Source organism: Juglans microcarpa x Juglans regia, chromosome 1S (assembly GCF_004785595.1).
Source record: "Juglans microcarpa x Juglans regia isolate MS1-56 chromosome 1S, Jm3101_v1.0, whole genome shotgun sequence".
NCBI lineage: Eukaryota > Viridiplantae > Streptophyta > Magnoliopsida > Fagales > Juglandaceae > Juglans > Juglans microcarpa x Juglans regia.
In genome coordinates this window covers 29,539,875-29,556,485 of record NC_054595.1, presented here as the reverse complement: position 1 = coordinate 29,556,485, position 16,611 = coordinate 29,539,875, and the positions used below count along the sequence as shown (strand labels likewise).

At 35.6% G+C, this 16,611-nt stretch overlaps 2 protein-coding genes across 2 annotated transcripts; one reads left to right on the top strand and one right to left on the bottom strand.

Moving 5' to 3' along the window:
• Positions 1-5,280: 5,280 nt before the first annotated feature.
• Positions 5,281-8,974, top strand: LOC121246423 (probable 2-oxoglutarate-dependent dioxygenase At5g05600). Its single transcript, XM_041144579.1, has 3 exons — positions 5,281-6,068; positions 6,422-6,752; positions 8,551-8,974. The coding sequence occupies exons 1-3, from the start codon at positions 5,569-5,571 to the stop codon at positions 8,794-8,796; spliced, it is 1,077 nt and encodes a 358-aa protein (XP_041000513.1). The 5' UTR covers positions 5,281-5,568; the 3' UTR covers positions 8,797-8,974.
• Positions 8,975-11,692: 2,718 nt separating this feature from the next.
• LOC121246450 (PHD finger protein ALFIN-LIKE 1-like) lies at positions 11,693-15,746 on the bottom strand. Its single transcript, XM_041144618.1, has 5 exons — positions 15,504-15,746; positions 15,334-15,366; positions 14,718-14,940; positions 12,319-12,439; positions 11,693-12,198 (listed from the first exon to the last, which is right to left on the bottom strand). Exons 1-5 carry the CDS (start codon positions 15,595-15,597, stop codon positions 11,947-11,949), a joined length of 723 nt encoding a protein of 240 aa, XP_041000552.1. The 5' UTR covers positions 15,598-15,746; the 3' UTR covers positions 11,693-11,946.
• Positions 15,747-16,611: the final 865 nt, after the last annotated feature.

Sequence of the window (16,611 nt, the reverse complement as noted above, 5' to 3'; positions counted from 1 at the left end):
GATCCATATACTTCAAAGGGACATTAATTTGATTGGAATTCTAGTATTAAAATATTATAAAAAGCAAGAAGTACTTCTCAATATCAACTAATGCAAGATCTGATCTCTCTCACACACACGCGCACACACACACACATATATATATATATATATACCCTTATCAGTTATCAAAATGCAGGGCCGGGTAGCATATTCCACTTTCGCTTTCTTCAATACAAGACAGTACTTTTCCTTTACGAGTAATCAAACATATATAATATAATTAGTTTTACATGAATTTTGTTTATAAAATGAAGGATAATTGTACGTCTAAATTCTAATATTCACATGAAATTATTATCATATATATATTGACGGACGGTAAAACTAGTAATTATAAAATATATTATAGCCCTATTCATATATATATAAGTATATATTATTCTCCCTTAATTTGCACATTAATACAATATAGAAAAAGACAGTTTCGCTAACAATAGGACGTGAAGTTTAAATTTTTGAAGTGATCTACTTTGATTGATTAATATTGATCAAGTCGGACCCAGATGATCATGTTGATCAGGTAGCGAACTAAACATACATAGACGTGCCACTTTTTTCGTTGGCTATGGGTGTACGTACGGAGTATCTTGCATTCATGTCCTTTATTTTGGGGTCCCCAATAGATCATATCCGTTCAAAATAAATAAAGCTGATAGAAACGGTATATGATCCGATCCTGCATCCGGTTACCTGCAACTCACATGACATGAATAGACTCTCCCTTTTTTTGGTTAAAAAATATAAAAATAATAATAACATCATGAATAGAGTACTCAGATTTTTATCCTTTTTTCTTCGTTCTCTCTATTTCTTTTTTGAAGTAGTTTGGGGCACGCATGGATCTAATTTATAAGTACCAAATAAAACTCAGGACATTGGAGAAAATATGATCAATTATACAGTGACATGATATTATATAAACAGTAACACTTTCCTGCATTGACATGATGATCTAAATACTAGATTAAATTAATGATCTAGAATCATTATAAGAAAATTGTTTATTTGTAGCCAATTAATTTCAACGAAATAATTATTTACAGTCAAAATGAGTCTATTTTAATCATAAATGATATTTTTACCGTAATTAAATGATTATAAAAATCTATTTTTCTTATAGTGAATATTTTTGATTGAAAATAATTTTCTGAAATTTTTGAATAAGCTATCAAATCACCTTTACCCTTTGGCATCGATCCACGTTTACGATGGAGAAACAACCACCTCACTACAACAAATATAGATTTTTTATGCGAATTCTTTTTCCAATACATACGATTGTAGTAAATAATAGACTTATGATACGGAAATTATTCGTGAAAAAAATACAACATTTTTATCATGAGATCACGTTGATAAGTAAAATTTTGTAAAAATATAATTTTTTTCATGAAATAATTTTTTTTTGCGACGATTAAAAATCGCCGTAAATAAATAAATTTACAAAGAATATGTTCCTTTCATGGATTTTTAGTTTTTGCTACATGGTTATTAGTTTTTTGTGGCGATATTGTCTCGCCGTAAATAGTTTTACCATAATTATTTTTTCGTCATGAGTTATTAACTTTTTTGAAGAGATTTTTATGTTTTGTGGCGACTGTAGTTCGCCGCAAATAGACTAACATTTTTAATTCATGTTATTAATATTTGCGACAGTGTTATGAGCTATGTCGACGATAAAAAGCCATCGCAAATACTAATAAATTAAATCCTCCACTCCTTTCTCCCCCCCCAAACACCCGTGTGATACTCTCTCTCTCTCTCTCTCTCTCTCTCTCTCTCCCTGCGACTATCGAGCCTCTCTTCCTTGTTGTGCCACTGCGAATGACTCTCCTTGCCGTCGAGCCATCGTGGGTCTTCCCTCCTCAGCCCCTCGCCCTCTTATCGATTCTCTTTCTCTCCCTCTCCCTCTCGGATCTCAGCAAATCCGTGCACCTTCATCGTCTCTAGCCATGACCATCGCCACCCTCAGCCGCCTACAGTTCCGCTAGTCACCAACTGTCGCTCCACCCCAGCTCCCACATCTCTCTCCCTTGCATGGTCTCTTTCGCTGGTCTCCACCGCACACCCCCCACAATTTTCTAATTATAGTGGCCTTCCCCGCTGCCGTGAGCCACCATCGCTGTCTCCAGCCAAGACGCAACACCACCACGAGCAACCCATGGACACAACAGCACCTCCTGCACACCTCATCCGCTGTCTAGCCCTTAAGCATGGTAAAAATCTTACATTTGTGTGTCAAGTGCATTATTCTAGTGTATATAAACGTGTATGGTATGATGTTGAGGGCCTAGGCAGATTTGTATCTATGTAAATTACTATTTCAAATGTTTTTAACTACTCAATTGCACCTCACAGGATTTTGAGTTTGCTCTGAAAATAGTTTTGGACTAGTTGTGGATGAAAAGAGAGCTGAGGAGATGAAATCACTTCATAGCCTTAGCACTTGGAATGAAGAAAGTAGAGTTCAGGTGTGTTTCTTCTCTGTTTTCCAACTTCTATTAGTTCTGTTTATTTTCTTTTGGGGAGGGGGAGATTGATTATCTTGTGTTTTCATAAGTGAAAATTGAAGGTGTACACTTCATTGCTTCTCAAATCCAATTGTTGTGTTTTTGTACTGCCTTAAATAATTGTGATGGTATGGAGTGCTGTAACTAAATTAGTTTCATGCCTTGTTTGCCTTAGATTTATGTTATGTAAGATTTTTTAAAGGATTTGAAGTTTTTCATGTATACTAACTTGATTGGATTGTGTGATGGATGAAGCTTGTAAAAATAAATGAGTACTTTGAATGAATTGTATGTTGATCTTATAAAACTTGAATGGATTATATGGATTGTATGATTGTGGTTTTGTGGAGCCATGAATTGTAACCTATAAAGTTTTGTGGTTGTGTGGTGTATGTGTATAAATTGTTTGGACAGTTTCCTCTCTTGGGTTCTTATTAGAAGTTTTTCTTGTGAATGTTAGCACAAAATTTTACTTGTTTTTTTTTCTAAAATTACTATAAGCGTGAATTTGGATCTCCAAGGTTCAGATATATTTATTTTAGCCTATATTAAACTATTTGTTATGATTATTTTTGGCCCAGTCTCACTTTTTTATTTTACAATTTTTTTTTTCCTGAAATCTCTTAGCATTTGCCGCAAATGCAACTCGTGAAAAGTACTTTTTTATTTGCGGGAAGTGATTATTTCCCGCGATAATATTTCTTCTTAAATAAGTATTTTGTGGAAACTATATATTTCTCAGGAAATATGTCATGGGCAAACACTTTTTGCTACAATCTCTTCCCATGGGAAATGAGAAGAGTTTTTTCCCACCACATCATACTAGATAATTGTGGTGGGAATTGCTTATTTCCAACATAATTGATCATCCGAAATAATTTTTCGCCATGATCAAATTGGTAGGTAAAACTTAAAAGACACATCCTTTGTCACGAATGAAATTTATGAATATACTTGATTTTCCATGAACTTCTTCCATGGATAAATGCATTATTATTGACCATGAGTTGATATCAGTGAACTTAGTTGCTACAAAATTAAAATTATTTATCTACCGTTCATGTCGTGGCAAAAATGATGGTTTTTCCTAAGAAATCAGAATTTGGTGGAAAAAAAATTTTTTTTCCTACCAGTTTTATTCCACGAGTCTCCCACAATACAAATTGGTGGAAAGCATATAATTTCTTACGAAGTCTATACTTTTTCCTACCACAATCTAAAAAATAAAAAAGGAGATTTGGTTTAGTGCCTATAGGCTATATATATACATTAGGAATAAAATTACTTTGCCTCTCTACTTTGACCACTCCATTTGACCGTTGGTCAAATTTTTTTTTTTTTTTTTTTTTACTTAATGATTAAGGAAGTGATTTTAAGTGTATTGGTTTATTTTTTTTATTTTTAAAAATATTTAAATGTATTAAAAAAATGTAAAAAAAAAAACATAAAAACAAAACAAGATAAAATAAAATCACTGAATGGTACTCTAGCTGTAAGAGTGGACCGACATATTTGCCCCACTCTATACATTATTTGTTTGAATGACTTCTTTGCACGTCGTAGAATTTTAATTGTCACGTTTCACACATTTCTTACAGGACCAAAAACGTGAGTGATATGTTCTGTTGATGTGACGATTACGTACCAATTCGGTAACTTAAATCAAGTAGTGGGTTTAATTTGAAAGCTTCTAACTTGCATATTATTTATAATCGGCCCGCCTTGACATGCATTCATTCTGTTAACCCATAAAGTAGTTTGTGCAGATTTACGTTTACTTTCTGTACGAGTCATTTGAAAACTAACAACATGATGCATACAGGATTTTGAAGAATTTAAATCTCGTCTCTCTGTCAACCAGCTGCAGAACGTAAATCATTTAATCTCAGATTTGATAAAATGACAGGAAAATCCAAAGATGCAATGGACCCATTACCCATCCAGTTATGATGCCAAAAACTGATATTACCACTTCCAATATTATTTCACTAACTTTGAAATTGTATGAATGGCGGATATATACATGCTGAAATTGATTATAACGGTACAGCATTAGAAAAATATTTTAGCCCCCGTATAAATTGCCCAAAGCTGAGACCCCGCCCCACACAAAAGACATTGGATTAATTACAACCCTCTCGGCTCTCTCTCTGATCATCCTGGTCTTTATTAATTCACGACATGCTAAAAACATGTTGGAATTTTTATTTGTTTAAATTAAGAACTTAAAGCAGCTAATTAGTGACTCAATTATTTTAGATTATTAATTCCTAGACACGCGTTATGTACATGTAGCCCGGCGGTCGGCAGTGCAGTATCTTAATATCTTGATAAATATATATGCAGCCAAGTTTGTACAGGCAAAGTACTATTTTCCTTTGTCAATATTGATTTTTGATATGGACAGAAAGAATATATAATTAATAAATTAAGTAAATGATCAAGTTGTTCACGGCGCCGAAATGGGGACCATGCATTAATATTCTTGTCATATTCAAGTACTGTTCAATATTAGACATGATGATCAGTTATATTAATCAAGAGTACGTTCTAATCTGATCATCTGCGTGATGAATTCATGTATATATGCATCTTTCCCGAATATTTGTTTGTGGCCTGTGCAGTGTGAACGTCACGAACCTCAGCAAAGCAGCACGAAGGACAAAAATCTATACATCCATGCAAAACCGTAGTGTTTGGACAAACAAAAATCTACACGACCTTTGGCTCTCGCACGGTCACTACTCCCACACGCTTCAGAAAAACCCCTTTACTTTTCACGTTTCTCTTTCACGTCCATATCATCTCCACCACTCCACCCTTGTCCCAGCTCCTTTAATTCACGAACGTCTATCCCTCCCACATGCACCCAGTGATCAATATATCTCTCTAATCTCTCTCTCTCTCTCTGTGAAGTACTTGGAATGCTTCGAACTTGTTTGTTTTACTAATCGAGACTTCTATATATTTTCGTTAACTTGGATAAACCTCGGAAGCCAAACGTAATTAAAACATCATGAATTGCCCGGTAGATTGGCCCGAGCCAATAGTTCGCGTCCAATCCTTGTCCGAAAGTGAAGTACCAGTGATTCCAGACCGATACATCAAGCCGCCACTTGAAAGGCCAACAGCAGCTAAACAAACTGATGCTAGCGATGTTAATATCCCAATCATCGATCTTCAACGCTTGGACGGAGACGATCATGATCTTCGTGCCACCATACTTGGCCAAATATCTGAGGCTTGTCGAAAGTGGGGGTTCTTCCAAATCCTCAACCATGGAGTTAATCCCCAACTACTGGACCGTGCCCGAGAGGTTTGGCGCGAGTTCTTTCACTTGCCAATGGAGATAAAGCACGTTTATGCTAACTCACCGAAAACTTATGAAGGGTACGGTAGCCGACTTGGGGTGGAAAAGGGTGCCATTCTTGATTGGAGTGACTACTACTATCTGCACTACCTTCCATTATCGTTGAAGGATTGCAACAAATGGCCTGCCCTCCCGGCTGATTGCAGGTACGATTATTCAACCATCCCACCTGAAGTTTTTTTTTTTATTTTTTTTGTTCATAGAATAAACTTCTTTTTCTAGAGCTAGTATTAACGATCGAAGTTTGGCAAGAATAACTTAGTCTGCGGGTTAGTTATCATGGTATAGGTTTCATATTACTATAGGTCATTGTCGCTTTCACTAAACTTATATAATGGTCATGGCGCATGGTGTCCCGGCCACTATCATATATATGCCGGCTAGTAATTATTTTAACCTATATATATATATATATATAATATAAAAGAATGATATTCTGTTTATTTATTTCTTTTATTTAGCATTATTGACTTTGATGAATGGGTTTTGTCAACTTTAGGGAAGTGCTCGATGAGTATGGGAGAGAACTAGTGAAGCTGTGTGGGAGATTAATGAAACTTTTGTCTATAAACCTTGGATTGGAAGAGGATGTTCTTCAAAACGCATTCGGCGGCCAAAATATTGGAGCCTGTCTAAGGGTGAACTTTTATCCAAAGTGTCCACAGCCTGACCTGGCCCTTGGTTTGTCATCCCACTCGGACCCAGGTGGCATGACGCTGCTCCTTCCAGATCATCAAGTTCCCGGCCTTCAAGTCCGTAGAGAAGACGAATGGATTACTGTCAAACCGGCTCCCCACGCTTTTATCGTCAATATTGGCGACCAAATTCAGGTGACTATATATGATATTGCTTTTTTCTTTTTTCCTTTTTTTCCCAGCTTCCTTCTTATCCAATATTATCTGTATAAGCGATGTGAAGTAGTGTTTGGCTAAAAATCCAGAACCATTCGCACATGGTATATATGGTCATGTTCTAGTACTGGGCTGTTAACCTGTCATCACTAATTTTTGGTCAAAGCAACTTATAAAAAACGTCACTAGGCCTTGTCCTTTTTTTTTTTTTTTTTTTTCTCTCTCTCTATTAATCTTGGTAATCAAAAGGAGTTCAAACCTCCCGGCCATCAATTATTAACTTAGGAAGCATGAAAATATATACTTTGCTCATCTTTAGCCATTTATATATTAATCCACTCTCCATTATTCACTACAAGAAAAATGAGCCGTGACAACTTATTTACGACGAGAATGATTATTTACGACGAAAACATATACATTCTAACGAAAAATAATCATTTTCACATAAAATAACTGATAGCAAATGAGCAATTATCTTGTAGTGATATTATGTTATTAAATAAAAAGATTTGTAAATTGAAGTTAAGTTATATATTAAATGCAATATAATATATAATAATTAATTATATAAGTTAGTAATTCTTATTTGAAGTTAATAGTAGCTAGAGTACTACGTACAATTTCATTTTTTTTTTTTTAGCACATTTAATTTGCTTCAATTTGTGCCTCTTTAATTTTGTAATGCTCATCTTTGATGATTTATAATTCAAGGTTCTGTATATATATATTAATTTCCAGCGTACTTTCTTTGACCTTTCTAATTTGTGCATTGAATTTGGCCTTCGGGCAGGCCAACGCGTTCGTTTCTGCGGTATTGATTCAATTAACGACCACTACTATTATTGCATGCTATTATTATTATTATTATTGGAGAAGAAGCTTTCAACAACAAAAAATTAAAATTGTTTTAAATTCAATTGTCAAAACGATGTAATCTACATACACAAATGGAATGGATTAGTTAAAGACGATATATAGTTTATGGAAGGGTACGTAACGAATACTGAAAATTTAAAATAAGATCCGATCGAATTATTAGTTTAATTAAAAGTATTGAGGGAGACGACAATTGATCATTCGTAGGGAGAGAAATGTAATTATCCCCTAATTTATTCCCAATTGTATATAATTTTTCACACATATTTAACATTATTATTTCTCATCAGGTGTCCATTTCACTCTACTCTTTAATTTACTCGGCCAATTAATTAATTAGCTCATGACGTACTGCAAAATAATAGATTAATTTGTGATCCCTTCTAATTTCTTGATGAATTAGCTAGCTATTTCCTTTTCACTTTTAATAATATATGTCTAGTGCTTAAGCAATGGCATGTTTTTAACATGTTGAAATGATCTGGGTCCTAGTAGATGCATGTCATGATCGATGATCATCACCCACTAGCTAGATAGACATTAATGTTTGTTTTTTCCCCAGCTTGCTTGCTTGGTGATAATCCCTTCACGGCCAACATTATATATATATATATATATATATATATATATATATTATATTAATATATAAGGTTTTATATGTATATCATATATATTATATATGGACCAATAATAGTACTTTAATTAATATGTCCAAATTAATTGATGTATATATATGTAGTGTCAATTAGTACTAGTCTTTGTTAATATATTCTTTTTAACTAACGTTACACATTAATATTAATTGGCGTGCTCTTTTGTCGTCATTGGATCCCTAGTCATACTTACGTACACATGACACACGTGTATATGTTTTGATATTGATCTTGATAATTATTAGGTTATAAGCAATGCAATATACAAGAGCGTGGAGCATAGAGTCATTGTAAATGCAGCCAAAGAGCGGGTCTCCCTCGCTTTCTTCTACAATCCGAAGAGTGATATTCCCATAGAGCCAGTAAAGGAGCTTCTCGCACCGGATAAACCTGCTTTATACGCACCCATGACATTCGATGAATATAGGCTTTTCATAAGAATGAGGGGTCCTCGTGGAAAATCCCAAGTGGACTCACTCAAGTCTCGATGACATGATCATGATCAGTTTCTTCCACTGTTGTAAATGACCCCAGCTAGCTAGCTAGCCTCGCCGCACCGCATGATCCCCGGCCCCCTGAGTACTATCGATTCAAAAATTAGTATATAATATACGAATAATATTAGATACAGTTATGTATTAGGTAAGCATCGAGCACTCATTTTAAAAATGAGTGGAGTTTAGTATTAAAAAATTAATTTTTTTTATGTAGATTCTATATTTATCTAATTTTTTCAAAATGAATACACGATGCTTACACATTAATTTATGACTACAAATATGATTTCTCATAATATATATATATATATATACATATATATATATTTCATTTAAAAAAGAAAAAGAAAAAAAAGGATGACACTACATGCATCATGGATTAGAACGAACGAGCTAGCTAGCTAGCTAGCGGAGAATACAGAAAGTGAAGGATTAATTTGATTGGTCTGATCCATCCGATTGGGTTTTCATATATAGGCCGGGTCATTTCATATATTATATATACTATAGGATACTGTCAATATTATTGGACAAGCTGATTGAAAGCACTATATATATTAATTATAAGCGATATAATATGATATACGACGGAACTAATTTGAGATCAACGCGTTATCACCTATATAAAATATATACATGATTTCATTAATTAATATTGCAGATAGAAACCCTTAATTTTATTTCTTAAAAACTATACTGATTAATGTAACAGGCCGATGGTCAAGATCAGATCAATATCATCATGTGATTGAGTCATAGTAATGAATTAATTCGATCCAGTACCGTCAAAATCGAAGTATGCATATATATATATATATATATATATATATATAATTAGTGTACGTGTCATCATGTGGCCACCATGACTTATATATGTTGTTTGTCTATATATTAATTATATTATTAGCATATATGCATCATGATCATTCATATCTAGTACGTAGTACAGCTACATGATTATCAAAACAAAGGGATATTTAATGCTGCACGGAATCTTCAAACATAATAGCTAGCTCGCTAGGAGCCATATATATATATATGTATTCGATAACCCAAGCTCAAATGTGATTTTTGAATAACCAGCTCCTAATTATTAATTTGTTACCGACTTATTCGCGCATATTAATATAATTGGGAGCTTTAACCACCATGCCAGTACCAAAGCTGATGATATTATATATAAAACAGTCACATGCGTCTCTCTAATTTGTTGTTCTATTTTTTCAATACATGACGAGCAATCTGCAATATCGTCAAAAACATTAAGAATCTTCTCAAAATAATTCATCTCCAAAAACAATATTCACACGTTTGGTATTCGTGCACACAATGCTTGGCCCTTTTCTTTATTATTAACCCTTAATTAGGATATTAAATCTAATATATATATATATATATATATATATATATATAGCTCGTAATCATCGTTTTTAATAATGGAAGGTTATCACCTAATTATTTACTATTCAATATAATCAACGAGCTGAGAAATGTTTGTTTTATATATGTTTAATATCGAATTTGGCTACTAATTAAAAAAAGAAAAAGAAAAAAATGTACAAGACTGACTGTTTCTAATTAATGAAAAATAAGTAAGACTTTTATATATTCCGCTAGCTCATGCATGTGCTTTTATCCATTTATTTGATTTAATAGATCAAGACTCTCAAAGTAATTATAAATTCATTGAATGTAAGCCAAATCCTTTAACATTGATCTCATAATATTCAATTCCAAATGACCCAATCTTTAGTGGTTGTGAAAAAGTTGATGATGTGGGAAAGCCTTGGATTTTCATCAAAATCCAACAGGAAGTGTGTTCTCTCATTTGTGATTTGTCCTTGTATAGTTTAATTTATCTATCCCACTTGCCATGTAAAGTACAATTCTCAAGACTTTTTTTTATATTTTATTATTATTATTATTATTATTTTGCTGAATGAGAAAACATAATGCAAGAAAGTCATGATTCCTTCTGGTAGTCGCAGATATTTTTCATTTTTAAAAGAACCACAACCACTGAACAGCTCCTGGCCGAAAGGCCTGAAGAAGCCCAGCAGCCCCCAGAAACCCATCAAGTACAAAGGTAGGAAATGCCAACTCACCGCCAAGAAAATAAATAAATAAATAAAAGAGACGAGGAAACTGTGCCCAAAATCAGGCACAGAGGTAATTGGATCTCTTGTATAAAATCTAATATTAATTCATTTTCAAATTTCTGTTTTAATGAACCGGTCAAGAAAGACTAGCCACCAAAGTCATACGATTTATGTGCATTGGAAATGCCCGTCGTATATATATATATATATATATTCGTATCTTTTAAAGTGCAGCTTACAATCAAATGAGTCATTCTTAATTTTTTTTTTCTTAAAAAAAAAAAACAGACTGGGTTGAAAATCTTTGTTAAGACTAAACAAGTGAATGATGTCTGTCTGCGCCAAAAACAAAAGTCAATTACGGTGTGCGCACTTTTGTCTAGGCTACCAGAGTTGTCGCAGAGTCGAAGAACCGGCGTATCTTAAGACGTTAATTCGATTTGGCTGTTGACAGATGCCGCCGCATATATTTTTTTGTGGCGAGTGCGGGAGTAGGTCTTCTCCCACCACCCACACTCCTCGTATTTTCGTACGTAGATTGCGAGAATGGCAACGAAGTGTACAAGAAATAATAATATCACAAATGGAAGTAGACTTTTACCACACTGTATATGTCCTTTGACATTGGAGGGAGAGGAGAAATACTGCTTAACCACAAGTTACGAGGGGAGTGTAATCCTCGTATCAGTCTCATAATTTGAAAGAATGGCAGCCTACAATACACAAATGCAGAAGAACAGAAAAGACGTTAAGATATTACCAGGATCAAGGAGTGTAAAACTCATCACCAGTCCTTGTATGTTTGTGGATATCATCCACAATTCCATATACCTTATAAGAGGTAAAAACAGTTTCTATATTACACAGAAACGTATAAAAGGCATATGCATCTCAGAAGTAACGAGTTGGAAGTTCAACCTATGCCTGAGAGTACCTCTTATGGATAAACATTATAATATCCGATGCCTAACACTTGTACTATCACAACAATATCTGTAACCTCAAACAACGAGGTTAGCCCCTCAAAACGCTTAACATTGGGATACTACTGCCTGCTCCTCTTGGTGCTGCAGGAAGGGCATTTGTACTGCTTTATACTTTCGGCCCTGGCTGGAGTTATCTTCACACACTTCCCATGGAACCACCTCTCACAGATATCACAACCAATCCAGAACTCATCAGCATTGTAATTTCCCCCACAGCTCCCACAAAGGGTTTCACTGTGCTCGTCTTCATCTTCTCCATAACTCTCATCAAGTAACTTTGGATTGCTTCTCATCTGCCCATCAATTGGCCTCTGCAAAGCACAGGTGTTACAAACCTAAGAATCTACAAGGGGCAGATGAAAAAGGAAACAATGAAAAACTTTATTTTAGAGTTCGTATCTCTGCCAGATAAAAGGAGAAAACAATTACACCTTTGCGCTATTCCGGGATTTTGTTCCACTATCCACACTGGGCTTGTCTTTTGTAGGCTTCCTCCCAGTTACGACTTCAAAGACAGTGGGAAGATCATTTATCAGGCTAAATAGACGCTTTCTGTTGAGTGAAATGCATAAAAAAGCTTAATTATTGTCCCATTACATGTCACAGTGGAAAAGAAGAAGCTTGAATACAAAACAAATGGGCAATGGAGCAGCAAGACATTGTATCTCAGAGCAAATGACTGTTAGTAGTGGTGGCAGCGGTTCCACTCGCATCAGCTAAATGATTCTAAAAGCTGAAAGGAAACTGAATGAGAAAAAGGAGTGGAAATGTAGAAAATAGGCGGGAAGGGAGGCGTCAAAATAATGGTAAATTAGACAGAAAATACAACACCCTCAAAATTTTTTTAAGTTTTAAAAAATGCATGTGACGGTACTCATATAGTTACATGTAGTATCCAACACAACTTTTAACGATATCAACAAGGTCATGCCAACTTCCCATAAGAAGTGCATGGTACAAATATGCTTCTGGCAGAGTGAGCCCTACCTACCCTGGCAGCTTCTTGAAATCATTACTTCAGCTGAATCTTTTAATAAACTTAATGAAGTATATATCCATGTCAATGTTATTAACTTTTGATTCAATAAAAATCTAGCATTAAACTTACAAATGTAGTCCTATATTATTGGGAGTGTTTGCTTGATGATGAGTGTTATGAGCACATATATTTGCCGGCAAATTCAAGAAATTAATCTTTGAAACCAAAATCCAAGTCCAAGGCCCAGTCTGGGCCAGATCCTTCATTCAAAGAAGAAAAATGAAATAAGGAAACTTCTATAACTTATGCACTGCCTTTTCCCCTCCTCTTCCTCCGAAGTCCCTAAAGAAATAACCAAAAAAGTAGTAAACAGGTAAAGGATAGTAATTTTTGGCTGGCTACTGAAAAATATGCTTCAGTGTAAGGGCTTTTTTCTTGACATATTCCAAACGACTTTAATTCCTAGACTACTAAATTCTGTGCCATAATGGAGTTTACACAAAAAGCACAGGTTACACGAGCAAAACAAACTCATTTTTCACCAACAAATTCTTTGCTTTCCCCCTCTGCTTGTCTCATACTTTCTCTTACTAGCGGCTGAATCCACTCTCAGTCCACACACCGCACTTTTAGAGCAGATTCTCTACAAATCCACTGTTTCAATTTTGAGAATCTGCAGATTTTGCTCCAGCATATATTAGCTGTTTAATTGGCTAACTCCTTAGTTAATTAATGATCACATATGTAGCAGAATCACATCCCTAGTTAATAGTATTAGGTAATGTGGCTCAACAAACGGATTAGTTCATTAAAAGTGTGGCTCAGCAAATGGATTGGGTAAAGTTTCTTACTCTTCAGGAGCACGGGGCCTCATAACACCTACCATTAACATGCCTTATGTCTTTTACCATTGGGTCAAATAATTTCCAAACATATTTTGCATCTTTCCACATCTGATTAGCACCACCACATACCTTTGCCAGTTATGTCAGTGTGTTTATGTGCCACCGTATCTAATGCTTTGCACTAAAAGAAAGCGCACAAAAAGTGAAAAGAAGATGCTTGAGAATTATTTTTTTATTGACACCGAGTGTTCGGGAACGGCATCCCGACTAATCCCGGAGGTGCACAAGCCCTCGACAAGGAGTTTTCCGTAAGTGCACCTCAAGTAATTCACGGGAAAATACCCCAGTCCGATGGCCCCTAGAGATTGTTTACACCCAAGGAGATTTGAACCTTAGACCTAGGAGGAGCATACCCCCAAGCCCAAGGCCTTTACTACTAGAGCCAACCCCTAGGGGTTATGGTTGAGAATTCTGGAGATACAATTATAGGCACATATAGATAGGTGGCACATCTGAGGTGATCTTTCTCTCCAGATATAAGGAACTGAAGCTCTTGCATCTCCCTTAATCTGCAAAATGCTTACCTAGGTACCAATACAAATCACTGGGACTTTAACATTGTTATAAAGACTACAAGTTTCACACTTCGACCATCATCAAACCGAGGACATACACAGGAGAAGTTAGTTGATAATTCCACCAAACCAAAGAGAAAATTGATTATATCATCAAACTAGGGAGCCTTTTGAAATATGTATAAAATCTAGGGATTTCGTAGTGTTAAATTATATGTTCCACAAGAGAGACTAACTCAAACTTCACGAGTTAAGAAAAATTTGTACCGTGCATGATAACATAAAAACTCATTGATATAAATGCCACGTGAAACAAGGCTTACAAAAGCAATCATTCTGTTAAGTAATTCATTGTTACTAAAAGCATTGACCAACAAAATGCAATTCACAGCATATATGGCTGGAAACTGAGATGAGAAAGAAGTATGCACCTCTCATTGCGATTAAGCCGAGCACCAAAGTAGAAAGCCACAGAGAGTAACCAACAATCACTATGCACGGCAACCAATGAAAGCCAGTCTGTACGCTTCATCCCATCTCTCGCAAAATTGATGCCTAGAGCTGGCTCGGGAAGCTCCGGCGGAACTTCCTCTGCTGGCAGAGTCACCTCCCACGACTCATTTGGGTGTCCGTACAAACATAAATTCTCCTTCTCTGAATCTCATAAGCAATCGTAGTTGAGATAAAAGAAGCAATAATTTTGAAAAGAAAACCTAAACGCAGAGCGAAAGAAACAAATAAAATTACAAAACAAGGAGCTAAACTAAACAAGCCCTGAAACTACCGTTAATGCTCTGTTTGGTTCGCGAGAAAACGTAGGAAATGAATAACAGCGACAATTCCAAAATTCTAGGCTCTTTCAATTTCCACTCAACTTTAACCCATTTTGACTACCCTCCTCACATGTAAGCCACATTTTCCTTTCTGCTGAGCCAGAACCACACACCCAAAAAGAAGTCAAAAAATTTTCTTATTATTAGTTCTCCACATTTTATTGCATCCAAACAAAAGGATCATAAATTAAATCAAAAGCAAAAACGAACTGACCTGGATCGCAGAGCATATAGAATTCATCCACATCTGGGAGAGCACACAAAAGGAAACGAAAAACCGTCAATTGAAATCAGCATCCATATATAAAAGCACATGATGAATGAGTGAGTGCACGAAAGTCAGAGTTTTGAGAGAGAGAGAGAGAGAGAGAGAGGGGGGGGGACCGTTGGTGAGGGCACGAATGAGGGCGGAGCGTCGGGCACTGTAGTCCTTGAAGATCTCTTCGACGGTGCGAGGACTGGAAGAGATGGAAGCCATCTTCCCTATACAAAGAATTTGACAGAGGGATCGACCCTGGATTTCAGGTCAGGTCAGATCAGATCAGCGATCAAGCATTTACCCACACACCAGCATCGATGGCTTCGAGGACGGTCAGGGTGTACGGACGCGTGTGAGTGGTGTTTTACGATTTGTCAGCAAATCTCTGCTTTAATACGACATGTCGCTGGAATTATCGTTTACTTGGGACCTCGCACGTACTCTGGCTCTAACGACATCTATTTTACACTCTCATCAGAAACGAAAATCGGACGAAGCCCGCTGTATAATAATACTACAAGGGAGGAAATAAAATCCCCTGTAGGACTGGGCTGATGTTACGGCTAGTTTGGGTAGCTGAGCACTCTTATTATTTATTATTTTATTATTATCTTTTACTTATTTTTTTATTATTATTTATTATTATTTAATATCTTATCATTAATTTTTCATTCTTTTTCACTATTATTTATAGAATATTTGAGATCATCTCATTTTCCAAACCCAACCTAAGAGATGCTTATGTCTCATTCGGGTTGGGTCGAGTCTATATTGGAGACCCTTCACGCATCAACCTCCCTTACAACCCCTCCACAAAGCATAAGAGGCCTTGGGCCTAAAGACAATGAACACAAAGTGCTTGATAAAATGCCTCAACTAACGAGAGAGTATATAAAGTCTATTATTCCTTTATATAATGTGTATTACACCAATACATGAGCTATTGTACCGTGAAGACTAGAGCTTAATAAGGTAGCTTGTGGAAAATGGAAAACAAATACAATCAACTCGTTGTTGCTTGAGTCAAGGTGATTGGGAGAATCTTCCATTGATCAAGCTTTGGAGGTAGCCGTTGAGACAGTTGCTGTGAGGTGTGAGTTTTCATTTGGTAAGTTTCCTTCTATGTTATTATGCCCCTATAAACTGTGCTAAGGTATGAGGTCAAGTTTAGTGCGAAGATCAAAAAGAGCAGGTCATCCAAGCGGCTTGGTAAAAATATCAGCAAGTTGGAGA